Source organism: Ovis aries, chromosome 22, assembly GCF_016772045.2.
Source record: "Ovis aries strain OAR_USU_Benz2616 breed Rambouillet chromosome 22, ARS-UI_Ramb_v3.0, whole genome shotgun sequence".
Taxonomy (NCBI): Eukaryota; Metazoa; Chordata; class Mammalia; order Artiodactyla; family Bovidae; genus Ovis; species Ovis aries.
The window spans coordinates 41456556-41483623 of record NC_056075.1 but is presented as its reverse complement, the minus strand read 5'-3'; the positions used below and the strand labels follow the sequence as shown (position 1 = coordinate 41483623).

General features: G+C 46.3%; 1 protein-coding gene across 41 annotated transcripts in view; it reads right to left on the bottom strand.

The window, feature by feature from the left end:
- The window catches only part of TACC2 (transforming acidic coiled-coil containing protein 2), a 230425-nt gene that overhangs the window by 151173 nt on the left and 52184 nt on the right, over positions 1-27068 (bottom strand). For all 41 annotated transcript variants that reach the window (XM_060404562.1, XM_060404535.1, XM_027960608.2 and 38 more), the window contains 2 exons: positions 3586-8850; positions 2904-3017 (listed from right to left, as the gene is read on the bottom strand). In XM_060404562.1, the coding sequence (XP_060260545.1) occupies positions 2904-3017; positions 3586-8850 (5379 nt within the window). The remainder of the gene's footprint in view (positions 1-2903; positions 3018-3585; positions 8851-27068) is intronic.

The window sequence follows — 27068 nt, the reverse complement described above, 5'->3', positions numbered from 1 at the left end:
CTACTAGAAAATTTAAGATTATATTTGCAGCTTATGTCCTATTTCAATTGGACAGAGCTGGTCTGTACCTTCTGGAGACCTTCGATTGTCTATTGAGTATAAAGTAGGCTCTGTTGTGGTCCATTTGCTCAGATGTGGCTGTCCCTATAACTGCCCTCGAGGCAGGGGAGCCAGAGGTCATCCCACCTGGAATTCTTTCTGGAAATCCTCAGCCAATGGGAGAGTAGCAGGCCTTTTTCCTAAGAACCCAAAGCACAGGAAAGGTGAGCCCTCTTCCATCCTCATTTCCTTCAAGGACCAGAGCAAAGCTGATCTAAATAGATCCAAATGATCTAAATAGAAGTAGACCATGGGTTGGAAAGATACCCCTGGAGGAGGAAATGACAACCCTCTCCAGTATTCTTGATTGGAAAATCCCATGGACAAAGGAGCCTGATGGACTACAGTCCATGGGATCTCAAAGAATCAGACACCACTGAGCATGCAAGGCCACACAGGTCACAAATGCAAGTCACAAATGCAAAAGCCACTTAGTAATGTTTAAATGTTGGTAGCCAAGTAAAAACAAGAAAAAAATATGAAAATAATTTCAATAACAGTATAACCTAGAACATCCAAAATATTACCATTTTAACATGCAATATAAAAATTATTAATGATGTTTCTTGTTGGTTTTTTTTTTTTTTGGTCACACTATGCAGCTTGTGGGATCCTAGTTCAAAGTCCAGAGTCCTAACCACTGGACCACCAGGGAATTCCCTGTATTCTTTGCTTCACACTGAGAGAGCCAATCCTTAGGTAGATTGATAAGGAGTCCGGGGCCCTCAAGGAGGAAGGGGTCCAGGAGGAGAAAAGGACAAACTTTTTCCCCAACATTCCTTAGTCTTAGTCACATAAGATGTTATTTTCTTTAAGCCCAGAGCTAATGATTAAACAATAAAACAAAAGATGTAGGTTGTGGGAATGGGTCTGGTAAGACTTTTCCTCGTGATGTCCATGTCCGAAACTTTCTCTGTCTCTTTTTATACTTGAATAAAACTCTCCTACACAAAAGCTCTTGAGTGACCAAGCCTGGTCCCTGGTCCCGAAGCTAAATCTTCTTCAGAGATCACGAATCCAACACCGTTCACCGTAAGCTATCAACACTAAATCTTCAACATCTGAGATGCGTTTTACCCTCACAGTGCATCTCCGAACACATGTGACCAGGGCTGCCAAAATGAACGACACTACTCGAGCATCTGAAAGTCTATCACCCAACAAATCCTCAACCAGAGCAAAGTGCATAGAACACCCATTATATTGAGGTCAATATCTACTGCTCCGTAAATTATAAGTCATACACTTTGAGCCACTAAGATTTATGTCTGCAAAGAGTTCTGATGGCAGCAGGAAAAAAAGGACTCTGAGAATTTAAACAGAAAAAAAAAAAAAAACAATGGATGAAACTACCCTAACATAATGTGCGTTTGTGCACACACTAACATCATAAATACCAGCAATCATTAGATGTTGGGGCTGTGGATTTTTCTCTTTTTCCTTATACTTTTCTACATCTTACACATATCTAATGTTAATTTAGAAATTATAATTTTAAAATTAAAACTGATTAGAACATCGAGTCATGAAATATTTATTGGATTACTATATGCCTGGTCCTAAGACCTTCTTGTTCTCCAGGAAGGATGATAAAACATCCAGGGACTGAGAAAGAGCTAATATAACATTTGCGGGGAGAGGAAGGGGAGGATTTTTCAAGTTAGACATCTTTTCCTATACTTTTACTGGGAATGTCAAAAATACATATGAGCAAGAGTTGTGGGGAATTTTGTGCTAAGTCAGCAGCAGAGACAAGTGTCCAGTGCAGATCAAACTTGCATCTGTCTTGGCAACAGGGCTTGCAACTCTGTTGGCCCACAGTTATGAGAGTTGCCCTCGTTTGGATGGCAAGGCAGTTGGGTGGAAGTGCTCAGACTTGACAAACAGGTGATCATGCATTCTTTTGGCGTGTGCAAAATATGCATCAATTCATTTACAAAATGGCTGCAGCTGTTTGGCAGGATACTCTGGGCTAGCCACAGGTACTAATTTAAAATCCAACCCCGCCTCACTCACATGAGCATGTGCCTGTGTGTGTGTGCACACACATGTATACACACACACACACACACACAGAACTCTGGAGGAGCCAAAGAGCTAAGGATGCTGCAAAGCTTGTTCAGAATGTGTCTATGCCCAAAGCACCTCCCTCTCCCCTGAAGGATGTCATTTCCCAGCAGCAGCTGGTGCCCAGCCACGGGTGGCATTTCACTTAGGAAAGAACAGGCACGTACCCTGCAAAGTGTGAAGGTCTGGATTCCTTGTTGCATCTGTCATTTGTCCTCCTCCCTAGGGGGCATGACTGCTGTTGGTGATTAGGCATTCCTGCTCAAGATTAAATCAGACTTGAACCTATTTACCTCAAAAGGTAATGAACTAGATTAGGAGGTGTCAGGCTTGGAGAGTGGGGAGATACGGGGCGTGTTGTCTAAGGGGTGCAGGGTTTCTTGGAGGGGATGACAATGTTCTAAAACTGACTACAGAGTTGAGAACTGCACAACTCTGTGAATATATTAAAAGCCACTGACTTGTATACCTTAAATGAACAAATGAGATGGTATGTGAATTACATCTCAATAAAGATGTTAAGAAAAACAAAGATAAGCTCAGATGTGAAAACAATTCCTTTATACAAGCAATGGAGATCATAGTTATCTCAGGCACTGTGTAAAGAATCAGAACGGCGAGGTATATCTTTCTTAGATTAAGACGCATACATTTTAGTACTATCCTTTGCAAAACATCCAGCATGTCTCTGCCAGAGGAAGGCAGGGTTCTCCAAAGGCTGATGCCTTTTCACTGACCTTTCTGCTCCTCCCGCACTGCTGGCATCATCTGAAATAACCTCGTCCGTGATGTCTGGAGCATCCTTCTCAGGAACCAAAGGTAACGTAGATGGGCCAGCCTTGGGGATCTTTCTGGGATAATGTAAAGAAAGCAATACATCTTAGAAAAGGCATTTCTCTCCATGTCCTATTGAAAAGCCCTTTTCCCAGTTTAAGCTTTAAGTGGCTACTTCAGGAAAATCTCTAGAAAAAAAAAAAAAATTAGCTTCAGGCAGTGAAAGGCTTTGAGATGCTTTGGGATCGTTTAGGCCTCTCTGCATAAATAAATCCAGATTCAAAAGCAAATGTATCTGGACACCAGAAAAATAGTCTGACTGACCATAACCTATGACCCCATAGTCCACTGCTGGCCTGTAAATATTTCATGCTTTACAATTTCAGTTAGAAGAATTAAAGAACACAAGGAAAGGAAAAAAGATGTGTTAAACAGACAGCTCCTCCAAACCAAACAGACGCCTCCAAACCATTTCTCACATGTTTTCAGACTCTCAGCACATCCAGAGATTGTAAGTAGGGAAATTTAAACAATTAGATACGGAAAAATGAAGCTTCTTTAAAGCCGCTCATCACTTTGACTTTTAAAAATGAGAATCACTTTTACAGTTGACCCCACATTAGCGTGTGAATTTATTCTAAGTACCTCTCAGCATCCAGTGCTTCTGGATCCAGGTTTTGCAGCTTCAGGTCCCGAGTTTTGTCAGGTTCTGTGGGTGAGGAGACACCTATCTTCCCATCCTCCGCAAAAGCAGGGAACTCAGGCCTGGGTTGCTCCTCAGCCTGTGGGGGCCCGGCCGGGCAGCCCCCACCTGGGGCGACTTCAGCATCCATCCTCAGAGCCCCTTCTGAGCAGCCTGGGTCCCCAGGGCTTCCTGGCACAGCCGAGGCAACAGCCGCACCAGAGAACATTCTCGTAGTACCTGTTTCAGGCAGGTCCTCAGACACACATGTCCGGGTCCCAGCTGTGTTCACAGTGACGTCACCCTCTGCTTCCCCAGCAGCTCCAGCTTCCAAGCCGGGCTCCAGCGGATTATCTGCCACTTCCCCAGCTGGGGGCTCCCGGACGCCCTGGGTGCCCAGGGCATCTTGTGTTTCCGAGATGCCAGCTGCACCTGCACGCCTCCTCTCACCCCCAAGTGGGTCTGGGGTGCAGGGCTGACCGACGGCCTCGGGCAGAGGTGGGACGTCCCCGTGGGGAGATGCTCCCCAGGCAGAGGTGGATCCTGGCATGTCACCCAGAGCCCGGGGGTGAGAAGAGCCCCGGGGACCATCTTCTCTGGGTTGACTGTCCTGGTGGGCTGTTTCCTGGCTCTGTTTTCCAGAAGGAATGCTGTCATCTGGACCAGAGTCCCCTTCTGCATGGCTCTGGGGAGCCACCTGCAAGTCAGCCCCGGAAGCCTCTGGAGAAGCCGCCTGTGAAGACAGATCTGAAGCTGCTTCCTGTGGGCCACCTGCCTGCTGTGAATGGGCCTGGCCTCCTCCAGGTCCCCGCCACCAGCCTTCTCCAGCCCCCTCCAGCTTCTTGCTGTCCGCCAGCACCTGCGGGGCCTCGCTTACTTCCTTTCCATCACTGGCGCCCGGCAGGGTGTGCTCTGCGGCCAGCCAGGCCAGCCCGGGCAGCTCTCCTAGAGCTGGATCCTGGGGACCCAGACGAGAAATCTCAGCCTCTACGGCCAGCTCTTGCTTCTTCTCCTTTGAGTCCACCCAGAGACCAGTAGGAAGGGTGGGGAGAGGGGTGACGGCCACTCCTTGAGTCCCATCTGGAAGCTTCTCTGGGCTTGGCACCATGAGGCCCTTGCCCATCACCCTCTTCCCGGCTCCCGCCTTTTCTCCCTGTGTGCTCTGGGGCCAATCGGCGGTCAGGGCTCCAAGCACAGACTTCTCGAAGATCTTGGTGATGTGCTCCCTGAAATCAGGCAACCCAGCGAGCATCCCAGTCTGCCTGCAGCTTGCGTCTACACCAGCTGATGCTCCCTGCCTGGGATCCTTGGAAGGCTCTAGCATCCTCTCCCCGCTGCCCTCGGTCTCTCTTGCTGCTTCCCCTGCCTTGCTCTCCTCACTGACGGGGCATGCTGGAATTTCGCCGGGCTCAGCACTTGCACCGGGAGCTCCTGACCATTTCTCCTCCCCTGTGGTCTCCTTAGTCTTGGCCAGAAACGGCATCCTGTCCAAGTACGGTACAGAGTCCACAGGACCCTCCGAGGTCGCAGCTTTGGAGCTTCCAAGGCTGGCTGGTGCTGCAGAGATTCCCTCACCTGCAGCTCCTGCTTGCAAGAAGGAGGACTCAGCAGAGCCCTCCCTGGAGGAGGCTATTTCCGAGGCAAGCAGGGGCTCCCGAGTGGAACAAGGGCTTTCCCCAGGGGCTCCGGGGCCTTGGGGTGAAACAGCTTTCACAACACTGTCTTCCAGCCCTTTCCTGGCAGCACCCTCGATGTGCAGGTAAGGAGTACCAGGGGCAGCCTCCTCCGGGGGTCCAGACGGCAGGAGCCTCTGTGGGTCAGGGACAACCTGTGCTGCAGAAAGATCTGCCACGCTTCTGGGACTCTCAGCCAGCTCCCTGGCTAGTGGCCAGGCATCCTGGCAGCTGGCCAAGTGCTGCTCACCTAGAGCAGAGGTAGAGGCTTCCTCCCCAGGGGAAGAGTGCTGCTCTGTTCGGAGGGAGCCTGGCTCCCCCGGAGCCTGCCACATCCCCAGGGCTCCTCCGTCCGCCTTCCCGCAAGTCTCAGCACCATCCACACCTTGATCCTTGGCTGATGGGAAAATTCCAGAAAGCTCCAGGACCTCTGCATCTGAGGCAGTGAGGTGCTCCATTTCCTTCTGTGGGACCAACCCCGGTTGCTGCCTGCCCTCCTGGGTTTCTTCACCTGCCTCTCTCACTGGGGCATCCTGGGCGGGTGTGGCTCGGGGGCTGGCAGGTGCTGGAACTGACTGGCTGTGAGCTGCCTCCGGGAGAGCTACTGAGTCAGGCCAACAAGGCGGGGCCCCCACGGTGTTTCCACTTGCCTTCTCTGTCTTGCCCAAATCCTGGAGCTGGGGCCAAGCGTCAGCTGCTCCTGAAATGCCTGCGTCCTCAAGACATGCTTCTTCATGCTGGCTGCCGGTGTTCAGCCCGTCAACCAGCTCCTGTTGGGACTCGTTTGGCCCCTGCCCAGCACAGCTATATTCCTTTCTGCTCAAGCTACCTGCAAGAGAAGGGTCTTGGGAAGTGTCTGCTGCAGGAGATAAGCTCCTGGACGGCTGACTGCCGCTGCATTCTCCCTCTTGCCCCTTCTCCCTGAGTGCAGGCAACTCAGGCTTCATGGGTGCTGACAACTGCGACTTCTCGGTCTCAGGATTCTCCAGAACTGTGCCCCCAGGAGGTGAACTCGGAGCATCAGACAGACTGCCTTTGGGGAGCTCACTTTGAAGTTCCGTTTCAGAAGCCGGTTGCTTGCCTCCATGAGTGGACAAGTTCACATCTTCCCGCGGTCCCACGGGTGTGTGGATTTGTGGAGAATCGGCACCCAGGTTCTTAAAATCCGTATCACCTGGATAAGCCTCTTCTTTGCTTCCGCACCCTTGGGATGTCTCCCTGAGCATATTGAAGACCAATGCGTCTGGGTGTGTCTGGGATGTTTGGAGATGGTTCTCAGGACACAGTAAGGGCCTCTCGGATGCAGTCACTTCTATACCGCTGTCCCCCGGGTGGGATAGGTTTCCCTGCCGACCTTGCTCTAGGCTGAGCGTCGTGAGCCTGCAGTCCACTGCCCAGTTCTCCTCCTCAGGGGGAGGGGGCCCATCAGCAAGGACTTCCTGTCCAGCTGTGTCACGCCCCAGCCCACGGGGGTGGGGAGATCTTAGCAAGCCCTCCCCCTCCCTATGGCCGGGCCTCTGTGCAGATGGGTGGCTCCCTGACTTTATTTCAGGCATGCTCTCCGCCTCCTGGGCTTTGGGGACGACCTCTGGAGCAGGAGCCGACAGGAAATCTGATTTCTCAGATTCTAAAGCAGGAAGAGAGTCCATTCTTCCCAGTCCCTCCACGTCCTGAAGGGTGTCGGGACATTTGGTCTGTGGTTCCGGCCCTGCCCAGATGGTTCCCCGGGGAAGAACACATTCACCAGCTCCTTCTGGCCCAGAGGGTGGGCTGGGATGCTGTTCAGGGAGCTGGTGCAGTGAGCCCGATGCGTGGACCACTTGAGATTCTCCCATCATCCCACGGGCCACCACGTTCCAAGCTGCATCTTCTAAGGGACAGTCAGACCTGTCCGTGTGCCCGGGGATCTCCTCTCCAAGTGGCTGTGCTAGGACTGTGTTCGGAAGGCCTTTGCTCTCCTCATCGCCAGTCAGCTGTGAAACCTCGTCCTTGTCCACCTCTGGGTCAGGCTTGCAGTCCCAGGCCTCAGGTTGTTCTGCCTGTAGATTCCCAGTATCTGCACCATCAAGGGGCCCTGGGGCTGCTCTCTGTCCTCTAGGATCAGCCCCAGCGACTTTGCTTTCCTCGTTAGCCACAGCTGGGCCTTCGGGGGGCTCAGCTTCATCCTTCGGCCCTGGTGACCTGCTGGCACTCTCATCTGATGCACTGGGAGTGGGGAGAGCTGGAACCTTTGGATGGACTTCATGGCTTAGCTCCCTGTTCCCAAGCTCTGCCCTCTCCTTCGGGGGGGCAGGAGCAGGAATCTCTCTGGAGCCTCCTTCCAGACCCTCTCCTTCTCCTCTGAGGTCTGATGCTTGCTTCTCCGGTCCTGACAACCCTGCTTCTGCCCACTCTGTAGCCAGATCTGTGAGAACAGGCATCTCGGCCATGGAAACCATCTCCTTGGCTTGTTCTGCAGCCACGGAGGCCAGAGCAGCTGGCTGGGAGGGGAGGCTTGAAGCTGGACCCACATCCTCAGTTGCGGCGTGTGGGGCAGACTCAGGGCTCATGAACAAAATTCCCTCGGGCTGATCACCTATTGCTGCCCAGGTGACTTGACTAGGCTGAGCATCTTGGCTCCTGGTCTGTGAGTGACCCTGAGCATCAAGGGCACCCAGAGTCTCCTCCCAAGAGCCCTTGGCCCCCGGCACCAGGGCAGGACCCAGTGAATCCCAGGGCAGCCCTGTGGGTGGGAGTGCTCCCATCGGCTGCTGGCAGCTTTCCTGGAAATCGGACTTCGCTTTGGCTTCTTGGGCAGCCCCTGAACTGGTCCCAGTGGGAGGGCAGGCCCCGAGGAATCCCGTGTCATCGGTGAAATCCTGAGGTGGCCCCTCCACTGGGCATTCGGGGGCTGGCTCTTGCGAGGTTGAGATCTCAGGTTTTAGGGGAGGCTCCTCCAGGCTGGCTGAGCTCTCCTGGCCTAGGTGGGCAGCAGGGGCCTTGGGGGTTCCCTGCCGGGACTCTGGCCGTGGTAAGCCAGCTGCAGCCTCTTGCCCTTGGGACTTGAAATCACCAGGCCGGGCATCCTCTCCAGGCAGCTGCACCTTCATGGGCTCTGGAGGAGCAGTTGGTGGAATTCCTGCCAACTGGTCAGTGGAGCTGGAGGAAGACAGTCTCTGCCCTTCTTCTTCCTTCAAGCCTGTCTCTCCTTCGGCACTGGGGATGACAGAAACCACCTTGCGCTGAGTCAAGTTGTCGTCCTGAGGGACAGAGGCTGCCGAGGCCTCTCCTGGGCCATTTGGAGAAAGTTCCCTCCGAGAGTGTTGAACCAGGGGCCAACCTTCAGGTTCCCCTTCTGGGCTTGCCAAGCAACCTTCCGGGGGGCCCTCGGCAAAGCGCATGGAAGACGAGGGACTCTCCCACTCCTGGGGCTCCGGTGTGCTGGGACGTGGAGAATCTTCTGGACCCCTGGCTGCCTGTGGGTGCTCTCTCGGCTCAGTCACCTCTGGGGACACGAGGCAGGGGTCTGGAGTGGCAGCACCCTCAGGAGCAGAGCTGGAACCTCCATGCCAGATGCTGCCAACAATGAAAAGATTTAATGTTTCATCAGTTCTCATGGATGGCAAGGAGAGAGTAAAGCACAGGCATAGTCACCCCACCCCTCTCCCACTGAAGGACGTAACACACCATCCTCATGCAGCTTATCCTCCCCATGAAGAGAGCCCCCTCCGCGCCCCAACACACCCATAACCACGACTTCCTCCAAAAATCAATGCAGAGAATCTCAAACATTCAGTCTGAGGTTTTCCATGCTGGTCAGTAGTGAATAGGGAAATTAAATACCAAGGAGATCAAACCAATCAATCCTAAAGGAAATCAACTCTGAATATTCATTGGAAAGACTGATACTAGAGCTGAAGCTCCAATACTTTGGCCACCTGATGCAAAGAGCCGATTTACTGGAAAAGACCCTGATGTTGGGAAAGATTGAAAGCAGGAGGAGAAGGGGATGACAGAGAATGAGATGGTTGGATGGCATCATCAACACAATGGACAGGAATTTGAGCAGTCTGGGAGATAGTGAAGGACAGGGAAGCCTGCCTGGCATGTTGTGAGGTCACAAACAGTTGGATATGACTTAGTGACTGAACAAAAACAACAATTATGGACTGAACTGTGTCCCCCTGAAAATCCATATTGAAGTTTTAATCCATAATGTGACTATATATGTAGACATAGGGCCTTTAAGAAGGTAATTAAATGTAACTGAGGTCATAAGAGTGGGGCGCTAATCTAGGAGAACTGAAGTCCCTGTAAGAAGAAGGGGGACACCAGGAGTTACTCATACAAAGAGGCCTCAGCAGACACAGCAGGAAGGTGCCATCTGCAAACCAGGAAGAAAGGTCTCACCAGAAGCCACCTCTGCCGGCACCCTAACTTTGGAATCCCAGCCTCTGGAACTGTGAAAAAACAAAATTCTGTTGTTGAAGCTACCCAGTCTGTGGGTTTCTCTATGGCACTGTGAACAAACTACTGCAATGGGTATATTGGATATTATTCTACTATCCTTTCAACATTTTTAAGGTTTGAAATTTTCCAAAATGAAAAATTGGGAAAATACTTGGAAAATGGATGAAATTTACTGAACATCAGTGCTTTACATGGATTATCTCATCTAACCCTACCAATAGCCTTGCAAGGTGAATATTACTACTGCCATTTTGCAGAGAAGAACCCTGAGAACAGAGGGATTAACCTTGAATCTGACGGACCATGATCTTCTTATTCATTCTATGCCTCCAAAAGCAAAAACTTTTAAAGAGGGAGACTGAATGTTTGTGTCCCCCAAAATTCATATATTGAAAACTAATCCCCAAAATGATGGTGAAAGGTTGAGGTTGCAAGCCATGTGCTACACTGGGATTCGTGGCCTCCGAAGTTGAATTCAGTCCAGGGCCAGAGACGAGGCTTGACTACAAGGAGCTTTTGTGTAGCAATGTTTTATTATTAAAGCATAATAGAGACAGGGAAAACTTCTGACATAGACATCAGAAGGGGACAGAAAGACTGCCTGCTTGCTAGTTTTTAGCAAGATATTTTATGTCTGTTCAGTTCAGTTCAGTTCAGTTGCTCAGTCGTGCCCAACTCTTTGCGATCCCATGAATCGCAGCACGCCAGGCCTCCCTGTCCATCACCAACTCCCGGAGTTCACTCAGACTCACATCCATCGAGTCAGTGATGCCATCCAGCCATCTCATCCTCGGTCGTGCCCTTCTTCTCCTGCCCCCAATCCCTCCCAGCATCAGAGTCTTTTCCAATGAGTCAACTCTTCGCATGAGGTGGCCAAAGTACTGGAGTTTCAGCTTTAGCATCAGTCCTTCCAAAGAAATCCCAGGGTTGATCTCCTTCAGAATGGACTGGTTGGATCTCCTTGCAGTCCAAGGGACCCTCAAGAGTCTTCTCCAACACCACAGTTCAAAAGCATCAATTCTTCAGTGCTCAGCCTTCTTCACAGTCCAACTCTCACATGCATACATGACTACTGGAAAAACCATAGCCTTGACTAGACAGACCTTAGTTGGCAAAGTAATGTCTCTGCTTTTGAATATGCTACCTAGGTTGGTCATAACTTTTCTTCCAAGGAGTAAGCGTCTTTTAATTTCATGGCTGCAATCACCATCTGCAGTGATTCTGGAGCCCAAAAAAATAAAGTCTGGCACTGTTTCCACTGTTTCTCCATCTATTTCCCATGAAGTGATGGGACCAGATGCCATGATCTTCGTTTTCTGAATGTTGAGCTTTAAGCCAACTTTTTCACTCTCCTGTTTCACTTTCATCAAGAGGCTTTTTAGTTCCTGTTCACTTTCTGCCATAAGGGTGGTGTCATCTGCATATCTGGGGTTATTGATATTTCTCCCGGCAATCTTGATTCCAGCTTGTGTTTCTTCCAGTCCAGCATTTCTCATGATGTACTCTACATAGAAGTTAAATAAGCAGGGTGACAATATACAGCCTTGACATACTCCTTTTCCTATTTGGAACCAGTCTGTTGTTCCATGTCCAGTTCTAACTGTTGCTTCCTGGCCTGCATACAGATTTCTCAAGAGGCAGGTTAGGTGGTCTGGCATTCCCATCTCTTTCAGAATTTTCCACAGTTTATTGTGATCCACACAGTCAAAGACTTTGGCATAGTCAATAAAGCAGAAATCGATGTTTTTCTGGAACTCTCTTGCTTTTTCCATGATCCAGCAGATGTTGGCAATTTGATCTCTGTTCCTCTGCCTTTTTAAAAACCAGCCTGAACATCAGGAAGTTCACAGTTCATGTATTGTTGAAGCCTGGCTTGGAGAATTTTGAGCATTACTTTACTAGCGTGTGAGATGAGTGCAATTGTGTGGTAGTTTGAGCATTCTTTGGCATTGCCTTTCTTTGGGATTAGAATGAAAACTGACCTTTTCCAGTCCTGTGGCCACTGCTGAGTTTTCCAAATTTGCTGGCATATTGAGTGCAGCAATTTCACAGCATCATCTTTCAGGATTTGAATTAGCTCTAGTGGAATTCCATCACCTCCACTAGCTTTGTTCATAGTGATGCTTTCTAAGGCCCACTTGACTTCACATTCCAAGATGTCTGGCTCTAGGTGAGTGATCATACCATCGTGATTATCTGGGTCGTGAAGATCCTTTTTGTACAGTTCTTCTGTGTATTCTTGCCACCTCTTCTTAATATCTTCTGCTTCTGTTAGGACCAGACCATTTCTGTCCTTTATCGAGCCCATCTTTGCATGAAATGTTCCCTTGGTATCTCTAATTTTCTTGAAGAGATCTCTAGTCTTTCCCATTCTGTTGTTTTCCTCTATTTCTTTGCATTGATCGCTGAGGAAGGCTTTCTTATCTCTTCTTGCTATTCTTTGGAACTCTGCATTCAGATGCTTATATCTTTCCTTTTCTCCTTGGCTTTTCGCTTCTCTTCTTTTCACAGCTATTTGTAAGGCTTCCCCAGACAGCCATTTTGCTTTTTTGCATTTCTTTTCCATGGGGATGGTCTTGATCCCTGTCTCCTGTACAGTGTCACGAACCTCATTCCATAGTTAGCAAACTGTTAATCAGACAAGAGAGACCCCCCCCCAAGGCTGAAGGCGTTATACCAGGCCCCTCTCCCACATTATACATTTCTGAGATAGAACGGCACAAGGTGTGTCATCCCTGGCCATAAAACAACTGACATGAATGTTGGTTTGTTGAGCCATTATCAGCCCAAGGTCTGAGAAAAGGAAAAAAAAAAAAAAAGGTTCGTCTTACATGAACTGGTTTGAAGAAAGACAAATTTTAAAGCAAATACATAGTTTCATTAACATAGCTCAAGAAAAACACTTCTATAAGAAAAACGCATTGGTTATCTCAAGGTCTGAAAAAGGTTAAGTTCAGGCAGAACCAGGTGTCCTCAACAGAGAAGGGGGGGAAAATGTCAGCCACTTGCAGTTTGTTTCCTCCTGCCAGTTTATTTCCTTGGGGACCTCTGGCCTTCCTACCTATTAACCCTCTCAATGGTATTAGGAAAGGAGGGTCTTTGGAAGGTGATTAAGCCATGAGGGTTACTGCCCTTATAAAAGAGATGTTGGGAAAGATTGAGGGCAGGAGGAGAAGGGGACGACAGAGGATGAGATGGTTGGATGGCATCACCGAGTCAATGGACATGACTTTGAGTAAACTCTGGGAGTTGGTGATGGACAGGGAGGCCTGGCGTGCTGCGGTTCATGGGGTCGCAGAGTCAGACATGACTGAGGGACCAAACTGAACTGAAAAGAGAGCCCCAAAGAGTTCCCTTAACCCTTTTGCCATGTGAGGACTCCCAGAGAAGGCACCTACCTATGAACTAGGAAGTGGGTCCTCAGCAGATCTGAAATCTGCTGGACCTTGATATTAGATTTCTAGCCTCCAGAGTCACAAGAAACACCTGTCTGTTGGCTAAGCCATCCAGTCTATGTCATTTTTATAGCAGCCTGAATGAACTAGGACAGAAGGCAAGAGGCTCTTTACCTGACTCCATTCTGGCCTCTCACCAAGCCCCTCACCTATGAATTATCACATGACAACCTCGAAGGAGGTGTGTTCAGCTGTCATTACACCAGTCATCCTGATTTAATGCCCATCTCTGCACATCAGTTCAGTATCAGTTCAGTTTCTCAGCCGTGTCTGACTCTTTGAGACCCCATGGACTGCAGCACACCAGGCCTCCCTGTCCATCACCAACTCCCGGAGCTCACTCAAACTCATGGCCATTGTGTTGGTGGTGCCATCCAACCATCTCATCCTTTGTCATTCCCTTTTCCTCCTGCCTTCAATCTTGCCCAGTACCAGGGTGTTTTCCAATGAGTCAGTTCTTCGCATCAGGTGACCAAAGTATTGGAGTTTCAGCTTCAAAATCAGTCCTTCCAATGAATATTCAGCACTGATTTCCTTTAGGATGGACTGGTTGGACCTCCTTGCAATCCAAGGGACTCTCAAGAGTCTTCTCCAACACCACAGTTCAAAAGCATCAATTCTTCTGTGCTCAGCTTTCTTGATAGTTAACTCTCACACCCATACATGACCACTGGAAAAACCATAGCTTTGACTAGGCGGACCTTAATAGTAAAGCAATGCCTCTGCACATAAGACACTGAACATATTTCACATGGACCCGAGAGAGAGTTGGCTACTATCTCAACGAGATTAGCATTTTGAGACAAAAAGTAGGGCTCACAAGAGCAAAGAAGAGAAAACTAAAGAGGGTTGCTGCTGCTGCTAAGTTGCTTCAGTTGTGTCCGACTCTGTGCGACCCCATAGACAGCAGCCCACCAGGCTTCCCCATCCCTGGGATTCTCCAGGCAAGAACACTGGAGTGGGTTGCCATTTCCTTCTCCAGTGCATGAAAGTGAAAAGTGAAAGTGAAGTCGCCCATTTGTGTCCGACTCTTAGCGACCCCATGGACTGCAGCCTACCAGGCTCCTCCATCCATGGGATTTTCCAGGCAAGAGTACTGGAGTGGGCTGCCATTGCCTCCTCCGAGGGTTGAGTTACATGAATCCCTCCAATCTCCAAGTGGTCACTAGGACAGACGTGCCCATGGAGAGTCCTGGCCTTGTGCTGATGGACAGGGGTGAAACCACTAGAATTGCAGGTAACATTCCTTGACATGACCTCTGCAGAGCAGGATTTCTCAAATTCAATGGATTGTTCCAGAACCAGCAACTCTGTACTTGTGAACCTATTTTCCTTTTAATAGGCACTTTATGCTTAATTGTGTTCCACTCATTAAGCAAGGGGTCAAATCATTTAGTAGCTAATGAGATTAATGGCATGTAATTCAGAAATGAAGCATTCCTACTGACGTCTGCTTGTTCAAGAAGCACAGAACACAGCTCCCTCTGCGCTGGCAACAAAAGGACAAAGCGGCTTTACTGATCTGCCTCTGAGAGCAGTGGCCAACTCATGAGAGTGTGTGATTTCCCTTCAGGCTACTTGAAGTCATGACCGTCTGGGGACAGGATGATAAATTCACTCCACTGGGGCACCTTGAAGACCCGTGGGTCTTATAAGAGAACAACCAGGAATACATCCCCCAGAGTGCGAACACGGACTCTCTTCAAAATAAAGACCCAGTCTTGGCTCTCTTTCACCTGAACTGAGTACCTGTAATCTCAATGATTGCCCGTCAGAAGCCAATTTCTAAACCAGATTAAAGTCACTCACCAGGAGGAGATTTGCCCAAGGGCAGGAAAAATTCTACAAAGTGATCTGTAAGGGCTCTGTATTAATTGGAGCTTACACAATGTCCTTTTGTGCTTCAAGATGGAATAAAAAAATGTGTAGGATGGAGGTTCAGCTCAGAATCTAAAGGCGAGCTCTTGTGGGCTGGGCAGTGTGTTCTAAATGCAAGGCTCTCAGCCCAAAGGAGGGGGGCACTGCCTTTGAGCTGAGGAGAGCAGAGCATAGCGACCACAGCCTCCCCGGGGCAGCCCTGATGCCCCCACCACCACCGCCCCCGCCCCGCCAACAAAGGGAGAGAGGCACGTGCAGAGACCTGGGAGGAGGACTGATTCGCTGCAGCAAAGGGCTGAGCAGATGATGAAGACGCAGAGAAGGCCCTCCCCACCACCCGAGCTGGAGACAATCACATCCAGATGGGTTCCTAAGGCGTAGTTCCGAAGACGCACACTCAAGCCAACTAGGAATGCTTGAGAAGAGGAAGGAGACTGGCTGGGGAAAGACAAACACAGTCTCTGCACTACCAGGCTTCAAGGGAACCAGCAAAACCATAAAGCAAAATCACCAGGATGGACAGCTGCCACATCCTGAGTGTTTACTAAGGCCAAGCCCACGCTAAGCACTTTTCAGTTCTGATGACATTTAATTCACACAGTAGCCAGGCAGAGTGGATGTCGCCCCGCCCCTCAATACACAAACGAAAAAATATCCACACAAAGCTTCCAGACCAGACCCAGGTCGCACGCAGAGCTCCTGGTACAAAGTGAGACCAAGCCCCACTGGGCTCCGGGCTCCCGCCGCCTCTGGCCGCCTCATACTTGCTGGCCTCGCCTCTCCTGGACCAAAGCAGCAAACTCTTCTCCCACCCACTCTGGCCCCTGCACTCTGTTCTCCAGGCTGCAGCCAGAACTATGGCATAGACATGAAAGCCTGATCCTGTCACCCTCGTGGGAAGACCCTCCGGTGATGACTTCAGTTTGCAGTCATCTGTGCCCCCAGCCTGCCTTTCCCACAGCATCCCACACAGAGCTCCCCATCCCTGCATCTTCCTGGAGCTGGCGCGCTCCTGCTTCTCCCTGAGAATCTCAGACCCAATCTCCACTTCTCAATGCAGCCTCCATGGCCTGGCCTCTGGGATCAGATCTCCTTCGACAGCCCTGCTGAGTGACGGCACTAGTTTCACGGCTGCCATCAAGAAGGATACCCTTTCTCCCTCTGGAGTATGACGGAGACTGGGTCTTGCCTCTTTTAAGTATGATGTCTCTGGTGCTTGGCATAGAGCAAACATTGAATATATGAATGTGGCAGTGGATGGATGGATGTGTGCGTGAACGGATGGATGGATGGATAGGTTGTTTCTCAGTTGCTCAGTCATGTCTAACTCTTTGCGACCCTATGGACTCAGCACTCCAGGCTTCCCTGTCCTTCACTATCTCCCTGAGCTTGCTCAAACTCATGTCCATCGAGTTGGTGATGCCATCCAACCATCTCATCCTCTGTTGTCCCCTTCTCCTCCTGCCTTCAATCTTTCCCAGCATCAGGGTCTTTCCCAATGAGTGAGCTCTTCACATCAGGTGGCCAAAGTATTGGAGTTTCAACTTCGGCATCAGTCCTTCCAATGAATATTCAGGACAGATTTCCTTTAGGATTGACTGGTTTGATCTCCTTGCAGTCCAAGGCACTCTCAAGAGTCTTGACTTCAACACCACAGTTCAAAAGCATCAATTCTTCAGCACTGAGCCTTTTTTATTGTCCAGCTCTCACGTCCGTACATGACTACTGGAAAAACCATAGCTTTGACTATACAGGCCTTTGTGAGCAAAGTAATGTCTCTGCTTTTTAATATGTCATCTAGGTTTGTTGTAGCTTTCCTTCCAAGGAGCAAGTGCCTTTTAATTTTGTGGCTGCAGTCACCATCTGCAGTGATTTTGGAGCCCAAGAAAATAAAATCTGCCACTGTTTCCACTTTCTTCCACATCAATGAGACCGGATGTCATGATATTTGTTTTTTGAATGTTGAGCTTTAAATCAGTTTAGCTCACATATCTAGAAAAAGACTAAAATCATTAATGGAGATATCTTCTCATGACTAGCAGCAAGCTTCTACCAAGATGTGTGCTTGACTGCATGTACCCCCTTCACTGAAATCATATATAACACTGACTTTCCCCCCACCTCTTTGGAGCAGTTCCTCAGAGTTCTCTGAACTGCTGTCTCCCAGCCTATAGCCCTCATTTGCCGCCAATAAAACTTAACTCACAACTCTCACATTGTGCCTTTCTTTTTTCAGTTGACAATGGGATGAATAAAGTGGAAAAAAAAATTTTTTTTAACTGACACCATAACTGCTCACTTAGGTTGACTCCTGAACTGTGGGTATGGATCACCATTCCAGAGACTTCAGAGAAGAAACTTACATTCTGAGTGATCTGTGCAAAGAACTCTCAAGTTAACAAGGCAATGACAACCGCCATGCTTTAACAACCATAACATAGTATTTCACAGAGAAAGGCACCTCTTCAGCAACTTCTCTGTGATCTTAGCAAATTAGGTCCAATCCACATTCACGGTCCTAACTTGTCCAAAACAACACTCCCTACATGGATGCCAGGGAGCCTGCTGGCCTTGGCAGCCCCTTCAGACTCAAATGTATATTTTAAATGCAGTTTTAACTCTTTTCTGTGCTCATTCTGTGTTAGAAAAAAAGAGAGACCACAATGCTTGGGCAATTCAAGCAATAGATGAAAGGAAAATATTGGTAGGGTCTAAAACATTATTGGGGAGAAACGGGTATGTGCGAGGGTGGATAAAATACCAAAGCATTCTTAATATTTAGCCTACACTTTGCCGAGTGAACTTTTATATGACTTTAAGGTCAACATGTTGGCACACTCATGAGACTCCATTATCCAATGCGAAGAACTGACTCATTTGAAAAGACCCTGATGCTGGGAAAGACTGAAGGCGGGAGGAGAAGGGGACGACCAAGGATGAGACGGTTGGATGGCATCACTGACTCGATGGACATGAGTGTGAGTAAATTCCAGGAGTTGGTGATGGACAGGGAGGCCTGGCATGCTGCAGTCCATGGGGTCACAAAGAGTCGGACACAACTGAGCAACTGAACTGAACTGAAAGGTCGATGTGTTGGCACACTCATGAACTCCATTATCCAGCAGAGTGGAGGTGGGTACAGGCAACTGAATTCTTAAAAAAACTGTCTTGTCATCGATTTTTCTCAGCACCCCCAAACGTGGGGCTGACCCAGTCGTGTGGTCCCCAGCTTCAGTGCTGGGCTTGAAATGTGACCCACAAGCCTTCCCTGCAGCTGGAATGAATTCTGTGTCTCTTCCTTCTGTCTGTCACTGTACTGCAAATGTATGTAGATATTAGCACAAGAAAACAGAAATTCACTTAAATACATTTATGGCATAATAATTATTTCTGGTCATTTGAATGCTTCTTAACAATCAAACATCAAAAATAAAACTACAATCCCATCAGAGGAGATATCTGGGGCTTTATTTGTTTTTAATCTAATAAGATATTTATTGGATAAAATTAGTAAGATGTGATCACAAAGTGAAATTTCCATAACTGTTATTCACAGTTAGTCAGTCAATGTCTTTAATGCTGTATACAGGTAGTTTTTTGTTTGTCTTATGCATATTTATATATAAATATATATGGCTTCCCTGATGGCTCAGACGATGAATCCGACTGCAACGTGGGAGACCTGGACTTGAACCCTGGGTTGGGAAGATCCCCTGGAGGAGCGCATAGCAACCCACTCCAGTATTCTTGCCTGGAGACTCCATTAGACAGAGGAGCCTGGCGGGCTACAGTCCATGGGGTCACAGAGTCGGATGCCACTGAGTGACTATGCAGAGCACAGCACATCTACTCCTTTTCAGATTCTTTTCCATTATAGGTTATTACAAGATATTGACTAGAGTTCCTTGTGCTACATAGAAGGTCCTTGTGATTTGCTTACTTTATATATGGTAGTGTGTATATGTTAATCTCAAATTCCCAATTTACCTCCACCACCCCGCCCAGCCTCCATTGTGCTCTTTGGTAACCATAGTTTTGCTTTCTTACAGATATTTATTTTTATGCACAATAAAAAAAGATTTTTAAAACTCTAATAAGCACAAATCAAGAAAGCGGGCAGAATATTTAACTGAGAACATGAAGATCTCCTGGACTGCAAGTTAAATCCTACTAGTCATCCTTGGAAAAATGCAAATGACAATTTTGCCCATATGATTAGATTATGGGGTATTTATTTTGATACCACAAAGGTATTTTGAATAAGAAATAGTGGTAAACATATTTTTGTTATATTCCTTCTTGATACGGTTTCTAACATATTTTAGAAAAAATTTCCTCCCTTAGCCAACAAAGTACAACATCAGGGAACATAATGCAGTTTTCTCTTGATGACTGAAAAATCCTTCAAGGAATTTGGGCCACCCTCTGAAAAAGAAGATATTACCAATGTTGCCTGTGTGCGACTGAGTTCAAAAAACGTTGACTAAGGATTTCTTGTTAGAACAATCCCCAGCCACAAGCCATTTTGCTGAGATGTGTCTCTCTGTAAGCCCATTGGTCTACACAGCAGGGGGGCAGGTCGGGGGTGGTGAGTCAGCATTAGTGGGGGCCAAGCTGGTTCAATGTCAAAGACATAAAGACCATCCTAGGCTTCTTCCCAGCTCTAACACAGCAGCAGTGATACATTTTGGAAGATTAATTGCTGTCAAAGTTGGCATTTGAGGCTGTAAAAAAGACACAAGAGACAGCAAGTGTCTGCGATACAAGCTGCTCTTGAAGAGAAAAAAGAAACAACTCTTGCTCCTGGCATCCTCTCTCTTCTTATTTTTTTTTCTAGAAGGACTCCCCACTGCTCCTAAAATAAATGCCAGGTGTTTTTTTGCTGCATTTCCATTTAAAGAAAGAAATTTGATACAGTAGATTTTCCAAAGTTTTCAGGGAGCCAGGGTTGGAGAATGGCACATAAAGAATTATTAACTAACAGGGGTTTGGGCTGATAGGAGATTGGCTGCTTTTGGAGTCGTGGGAGATGGAGGGCAGGGATCCCTGGAGATGGGAAGGAGCAGAGTAAGCCCTGCTATTGCCTCAGCTTATGGCCTGCAGAGTGTCCCAGGGTAGGGGACCCCAGCTTGAGCCAGTTAGCCTCCCTGACTTAAGGAGATGAAGCTGGATGTCAGCAGTGACCAAGGCATCTAGAGTTCCCAAAACAAATTACCAAGATGCAAAAGCTGCACAAAAAGAGAGCTCCAGAGATACACTAAATACTGATTGGCATGTATATGTATGGAAACCACATGAGACTAGGTACCGACCGCCTGCAAGGTTTATAAGAGAGAATCCTTAAAGCTAATACAAGGCTGGGAATAGTTCCCATTCCTACCAACCAGGATGGAAAACTTCATAATTGATGGGACATCTGTTAGAGTACTAAGAAGGGTCTTGCCTCAGTAGTGGAGAAAATCAACACTGCTCTAGTCCCTCCTAACAAAGCTTAAAAGCAAAACTCCAAAAGATTAAGCTGTTCCAAATAACTGCATCCCAGAGCAGAGTTCAAGAATATTTATAGGAATTCAAAAATATCCAGAATCTGGAAGCATAAAGTCCACAGTGTCTGGCATTCAAAGAAGCAGGAAAATAGACCCATACTGAAAACTCAGTTCATCAGAGCCAACCCAGAAATTGTGCAAATAACAGAATTAGTATACAAAGACTTTTTAAAAGTAATATAACTGTAGTACATATGTTCAGGATGCTAGAGAAAAGTACATGTGTTATGAATTGGACATTGAGTGTTATTGGATGCTAAAGTGTTAAGTACAGACATGGACGATAGTAATATAAAAAAGACCTAAATCAAACTTCTAGAGATGAAAAATACAGTTCCTGAAATGAAAAACACACTGGGATGGATTAAAAACAGACTAGTCATTACAGAGAAAATTAGTGAACTTGAAGACATAGCAATAGAAATTCTCCCAAAATGAAACACAAAGAGAAAAAGACTTGAAAAAAAGAAGAAGAACGGATTCAGATTATCAGTGAACTGTAGGACAACTTCAAGCAGCTGGAGGTATGTGTAGTTGGAGTCCCAGGGTGGCAAGGAGATTAAAAAAAAAAAAAAAAACTTGAAGAAATAATGACTGCAAAATTTCCAAATACGGTGCAAACTATAAACCCACAAATCTAACTATTAATAATTTCAAGCATAAAAAATAAGAAGACACTTATACCAAGGCATATCATAACCAAATTGCTTCAAACCAGTGAAAAACTAAAATATGATAGTCAGTCAGTGTGGGGAAAAAAAAACAGAAGAACTTAAGGATAACATCAGATTTTGATTGGAAACAATGCAAGCTACAATACAATGGAGTAGTATCTTTCAAGCAGTAAAAGGAAAAAAAAAAAAACTGTCTACTTGTAACTCTTTGCCCAGTGAAAATAAATTTCTAAAACAAAGATGAAATAAAGATTTTTTTCAGACATATAAAAGCTAAAAGAATTCAACACCAGCAGATCAGTATCTCAAGAAATATTGAAGGCAGTCCCTTAAATCAAAAGAAAATAATACCAGATGGCCATCAGTATTTATGTAAAAGAATAAAGAGCACCAGAAATGCTAACTATGCAGGTAAATGTAAAGTCAATTTTCCTTATTATTTAAGTAGCTTTTAAGAGATAACTGACTATGTAAAGCAAAAATAACATATATTGTAGGATTTGTAACACAATAGTAGGAGTAAAATGTCTATCAACAATAACAATAGCACAAAGGCCAAAAGAGGAGAAACCAAGTATACTTTTGCAAGATGCTTCTAACACATGTGAAAGATGACATACCACTTAATAGTAGATTGTGATACATTAAAGACACATATTATAGATCCTGAAGCAACCACTTAAGATAACACAAATACTGTAGCTAACAAATCTAAAGGGAAGTAAAGGAGAATCGTAAAAATAATAGAATTTTTTAAAAGGCCGAAAAGGAGGGAAAATGAACCAAACAAGAGTTGGACAGAGAAAACAATAGGACTGTAGATTTAAACCAACCATATTAATAGTCATGTTAAATGTAAATGTTATAAGCACTCCAGTCAAAAGTTGGAGATATTCAGAGTGCATCGAAAAAGCAAGATCCAACTTATATGCTGCCTACAAAAAAGGCACTGCAAACTTTGCTTAATAAGCACAAATCTGTTAAGAGTCAGAAAATGAAGAGGGGAAAGATTTGGCATGAAAACACCAATCAATAGAAAGCTGTTGTCTCTATATTACATCAAAGTCAATTTTAGAGCAAAAACCTTACCAAGCGGAAGAAAGATTAAATGAAAAAGAGGTCAATTCATTAAGAGGATGTAACCATTCTGAAAGTTTATCTACCTCAAAACCAAACTTCAAAGCACATAACACAAAAACTGATAAAAGGAGAAATGAACAAATCCACAATTAAAAGGCAATAGTTCCATACACTTTTCTCGATAATCGATAGAAGAGACAGACAATCAGCACAGATACAGAAGACTGGAACAACCACCACAACCAGCTTGACTCTCTGACATTTATTAATAGGGGCAGAATTAATTTATCTCAAGTGTTAAGTGAAACATTTATAACACAGATGATATTCTACACATTAAAAAAATCTCAATAAATTTTAAAAGATTTAAATTATTCAAAGTGTATTATCTGGTTACAATGGAATTATATTAGAAATCAATAACAGAAAGGTAACTGGAAAATCCCCAACTATTTGGAAATTAAATAATACACTTCTAAATAGCCTATGAGTCAAAGAAGAAATGACATTGATACGGATACAGTTAAAGCAGCATTTAGAGTGGCTTTTAAGACACTCAAACACCTATACTAAAAAAGGAAGATTCAAAGAAATGAGCTGTTTCTACCTTAAGAAACTAAGAAACTATAACACGTGTTATACTTAACACTACTGAACGGTACTACTAAACACTACATTGGTTAAGACAGTAAATGGAACGCTTTGCCTTTTTAAACCACAATAAAAGCAATTTTAGAAAATCAGTGAGTAGCAGTGTGTAAAAGAAACCAGATACCAAAGTATACATACTGTTCAATACCATTTATACGATGCTCAAGAACTGGCAAAACTAGTCACCAGTGGAAGAAGTTCAAATAGTTGTTATTCTAGGACAGAGGTACTGACTGGGAAGTGACATGAATGAATGTTCTGGGGTGTTGGAAACAGATCTGAGTGTGATTACAGGTGCATAGGAGTGCAAATACTCATCAAGCTCAGATTTATACACTTAAACAGTATGCGTTTTATTCCGATAAAAAAAAAGGTAATAGGGAAAAAAAGAAACTACAGAGACCCAAAATACTGGTGCTTGCCAGGGGAGGGAGGAAAGGGAGGAGGGAGTAAGGGGTGAATAAGCGGAACCCAGGAGATGTTTAAGGCGGGGAAACCATCCTGCACGGTATTATAATGGTGAACACATGACAATGTATAATACAGAGTGAACCTTAATGGAAAGTACAGATTTTAGTTCATAATTCTCAACACTGGTTCATTAACTGTAGCGAATGTACCACACTAATGCAAAATCTTAATAAAAAGGGGGAACTGTTGGTGATAGAGAAGGAAATGGCAACCCACTCCAGTATTCTTGCCTAGAGAATCCAGGGGACGGGGGAGCCTGGTGGGCTGCCGTCTATGGGGTCGCACAGAGCCGGACACGACTGAAGCGACTCAGCAGCAGCAGCAGCAGTTGGTGATGGACAGGGAGGCCGGTGTGCTGCAGTTCATGGGGTCGCAAAGAGTCATACACGACTGAGCGACTGAACTGAACTGAACTGTACAGAGAAGGGATGGCTTCAGGGAATTCTCTGTACCATTGTTTTTCGGTAAAATTGCTCTAAAAATAGCTTATTAATTATTCAAATATATTATACATTGGTATAACATTTATATTAACATGTTTAAATATTTTTATATTTAAATATATAATTTATTATCGTATATATTTAATAGTTAATAATTTTTTAAACTGACTCATTGGAAAAGACTCTGATGCTGGGAAAGACCGAAGGCAGGAGGAGAAGGGGATGACAGAGGATAAGGTGGTTGGATGGCATCACCAAGTCAATGGACGTGAGTTTGAGCAACTTCCGGGAGCTGGCGATGGACAGGGAGGCCTGGCGTGCTGCAGTCCGTGGGGTCTCAAAGAGTCGGACACAGCTGGGTGACTGAACTGAATGATATATAAAATGTATATATGTACAGAGCTATCACAATCAATGAAGAACTAGAAATAAACAGAGAACCCTGAGGGAAACACACTAATATTTTAAGAATAGTTGTCTGTAGGTGGTGATTTCTTTTTCCCCCCTCTACTTTCTAGTTTCCTTTGTTTTCCAAGTACTGTTTTAGAATAGAACAGCACTATTCTTCTTCACTTCTTAAAGGTTCTGGGCTGAAACCAGAAGAGCAGACACTCATCTAACTCAGCACATGACCTTCTTTCCCAGTCAGAGTCAAAAGTCTGCAAGCTCCCTCCTTCCTTCCCTCCCTCTCTTCCCCGTGTTTACTTCCTGCCAGAGATAAACAGTGAGTCAGAAGTTGGACCGGCCGCACCCGCCCTGCCTGACACACCCTGCCTTGGCAGGAGCCTTTTACGGATTTGGGATCCGGAATCCAGGACTTCACAAAGCTTCATTTAAAGGAACAGAATCCACTGCTTTAGGAAACAAGGGTCCCGGTAATGAAGCGCCGGCCCTCGGCTGCTGCTCATAAAACTGATCAATCTTTTTTGCTTTTTCTTTTTTCTGGGTCTGAGAACTGACCTTCTTTAAAACAGTTTGAGGTTTGCTTTCTAATTATGGAGACCACAACACAAATCTTTTCAGGCACCTGTAAGAACTCGGCCTCATGATTAGTGGGCCTGGGCTTTGGGTGGCATCAAACCAAACTGGATTCTAGCCCCCAGCGTGCCAGGTTCTATCTGTGTGACCTGGGGGCTAGCTAGTTCCTTAACCCCTCTGAACCTCAATTTCCTCATATAACCCCTCAGGTCACCTGCATTCATCCACACAGAGTTGCTGGGTAAGGTATGTGTTTATGTCCTGAGTCCACTCACCAGCATCCAGTAGCCTTAGTTCAAAAATAATCGATACGGAAAACGAATCTGAAAAAGAATATATATACGTATAGTAGTTGGTGGTGTTTAGTCGCTAAGTCTTGTCTGACTCTTTCTGACCCCATGTAGCCCGTCAGTCTGCTCTGTCCATGGGATTTCCCAGGCAAGAATACTGAAGTGGGTTGCCACTTCCTCCTCCATGGGATCTTTCCAACCCAGGGACTGGACCCTGAAACCTCATTTCCTGCACTGGCAGGCAGGTTCTTTACCACTGAGCCACCAGGGTAGCCTATATATATATATACTGAATCACTTCGCTGTCCAACTGAAACTAACACAGCATTATAAATCAACCATACTTCACCTGGTGGCTCAGATGGTAAAGAATCAGCCTGCAATGCAGGGGACCCCGGTTTGATCCCTGGGTTGGGAAGATCCCCTGGAGAAGGGCATGACAACCTGCTCCAGTATTCTTGCCTGGAGAATTCCATGGACAGAGGAGCCTGGTGGGCTTAAACTCCACAGGGTCGCAAAGAGTCAGACATGGCTGAGTTGACTAACACACTTCAAATTAAAAATTAAAAATGATTTTTTAACAAGTCAGGATGTGGGAATTCCCTGGTGGTTCACTGGTTAAGAATCTGCCTTACAATGCCCCAGTCCCTGATGGGGAACTAAGATCCCCTACGCCACAGGGCAACTAAGCCCACGACACAACTAGAGAGAAGCCCAGGGCTGCAACTAAGGTCCAAGGCAGACGAAATTAATAAATAAATTAATTTTTTAAAATACATAAAATTTAAAAAGTCAGCACAATAAATCCCCTACAGAGGAACCTCTAGGTTTTTAATTTTTAAGGTCCCAACCCGCAAATCACAGAGTTGGTTCCCCTGGCAGCCAGCCCCTACTTTTAAGTGCTTTCCAAAAGTTGCTTCATTAGCATAACAAAAGACACCTTTATTGCTCTCACCACTTAGGAAATTCCAAAGGTCTTAGGAGCTCAGTGCCAGGTCTGGGATGAAGACCAAATATATGTTTCTTATTACCAATCACAAGACCACAGGTATACAGCAGGAAATGAGCCATCTGTGAAGCACAAAGGAGAACCCTGCTCTTCTCTCAAATGTGAGGGGCGGCCCTAAGTTTCCCCTAGTTTGAGACAGGGTTTGTGATAGTCAGTTTGCTGTCTGGTCAGACTGGTACCTGGTGGCAACAGGGGGTTTCCTCCTGGACACTGGGTCTGTGCCTATGGAACTTGGCAGATAGACCAGATCAGGCCAGTTTTTCACATCTCAGCAAATGTCTCCGTTTACTTAACTGCTCAAGCCCAAACTTCAAGAATCTTGATTCTTCTCTCCCTCCTAAATCCCATCCTTCAGCAAGTCCTGGCATCTTTAGCTTCAAAATACGCAAGATATTCAAAACTGCATATGTTTCTCCATCTTCACTGTTATCACCCTAGTCCTTGCATCATCAGTGGGCCGATATCATCCACAGAAAGGTAAAACTGGCTCTCAGGAGGCAGGAAAAAACCTTAGCTATTACATCCGAGCATATTTATGTGCTCAGATACTCGGTCATGTCCAACTCTTTGCAACCCTATGGACTGTAAGCCTGCCAGGCTCCTCTGTCCATGGGATTCTCCCAGCAAGAATACTGGAGTGGGTTGCCATTTCCTCCTCCAAGGGATCTTCCCTACCCAGGGACTGAACCAGAGTGTCCTGCGTCTCCTGCATTGGCAGGCGGATTTTTTACCACTGGCACCACCCGGTTTGTGGCCCTGCAAAGACCACAGTCCACAGACATGCACAATATATCTATGGGATTGAACTTTTCTCGGGGAAAGGGAAGGCAACGAGGAATGACGTTCCTA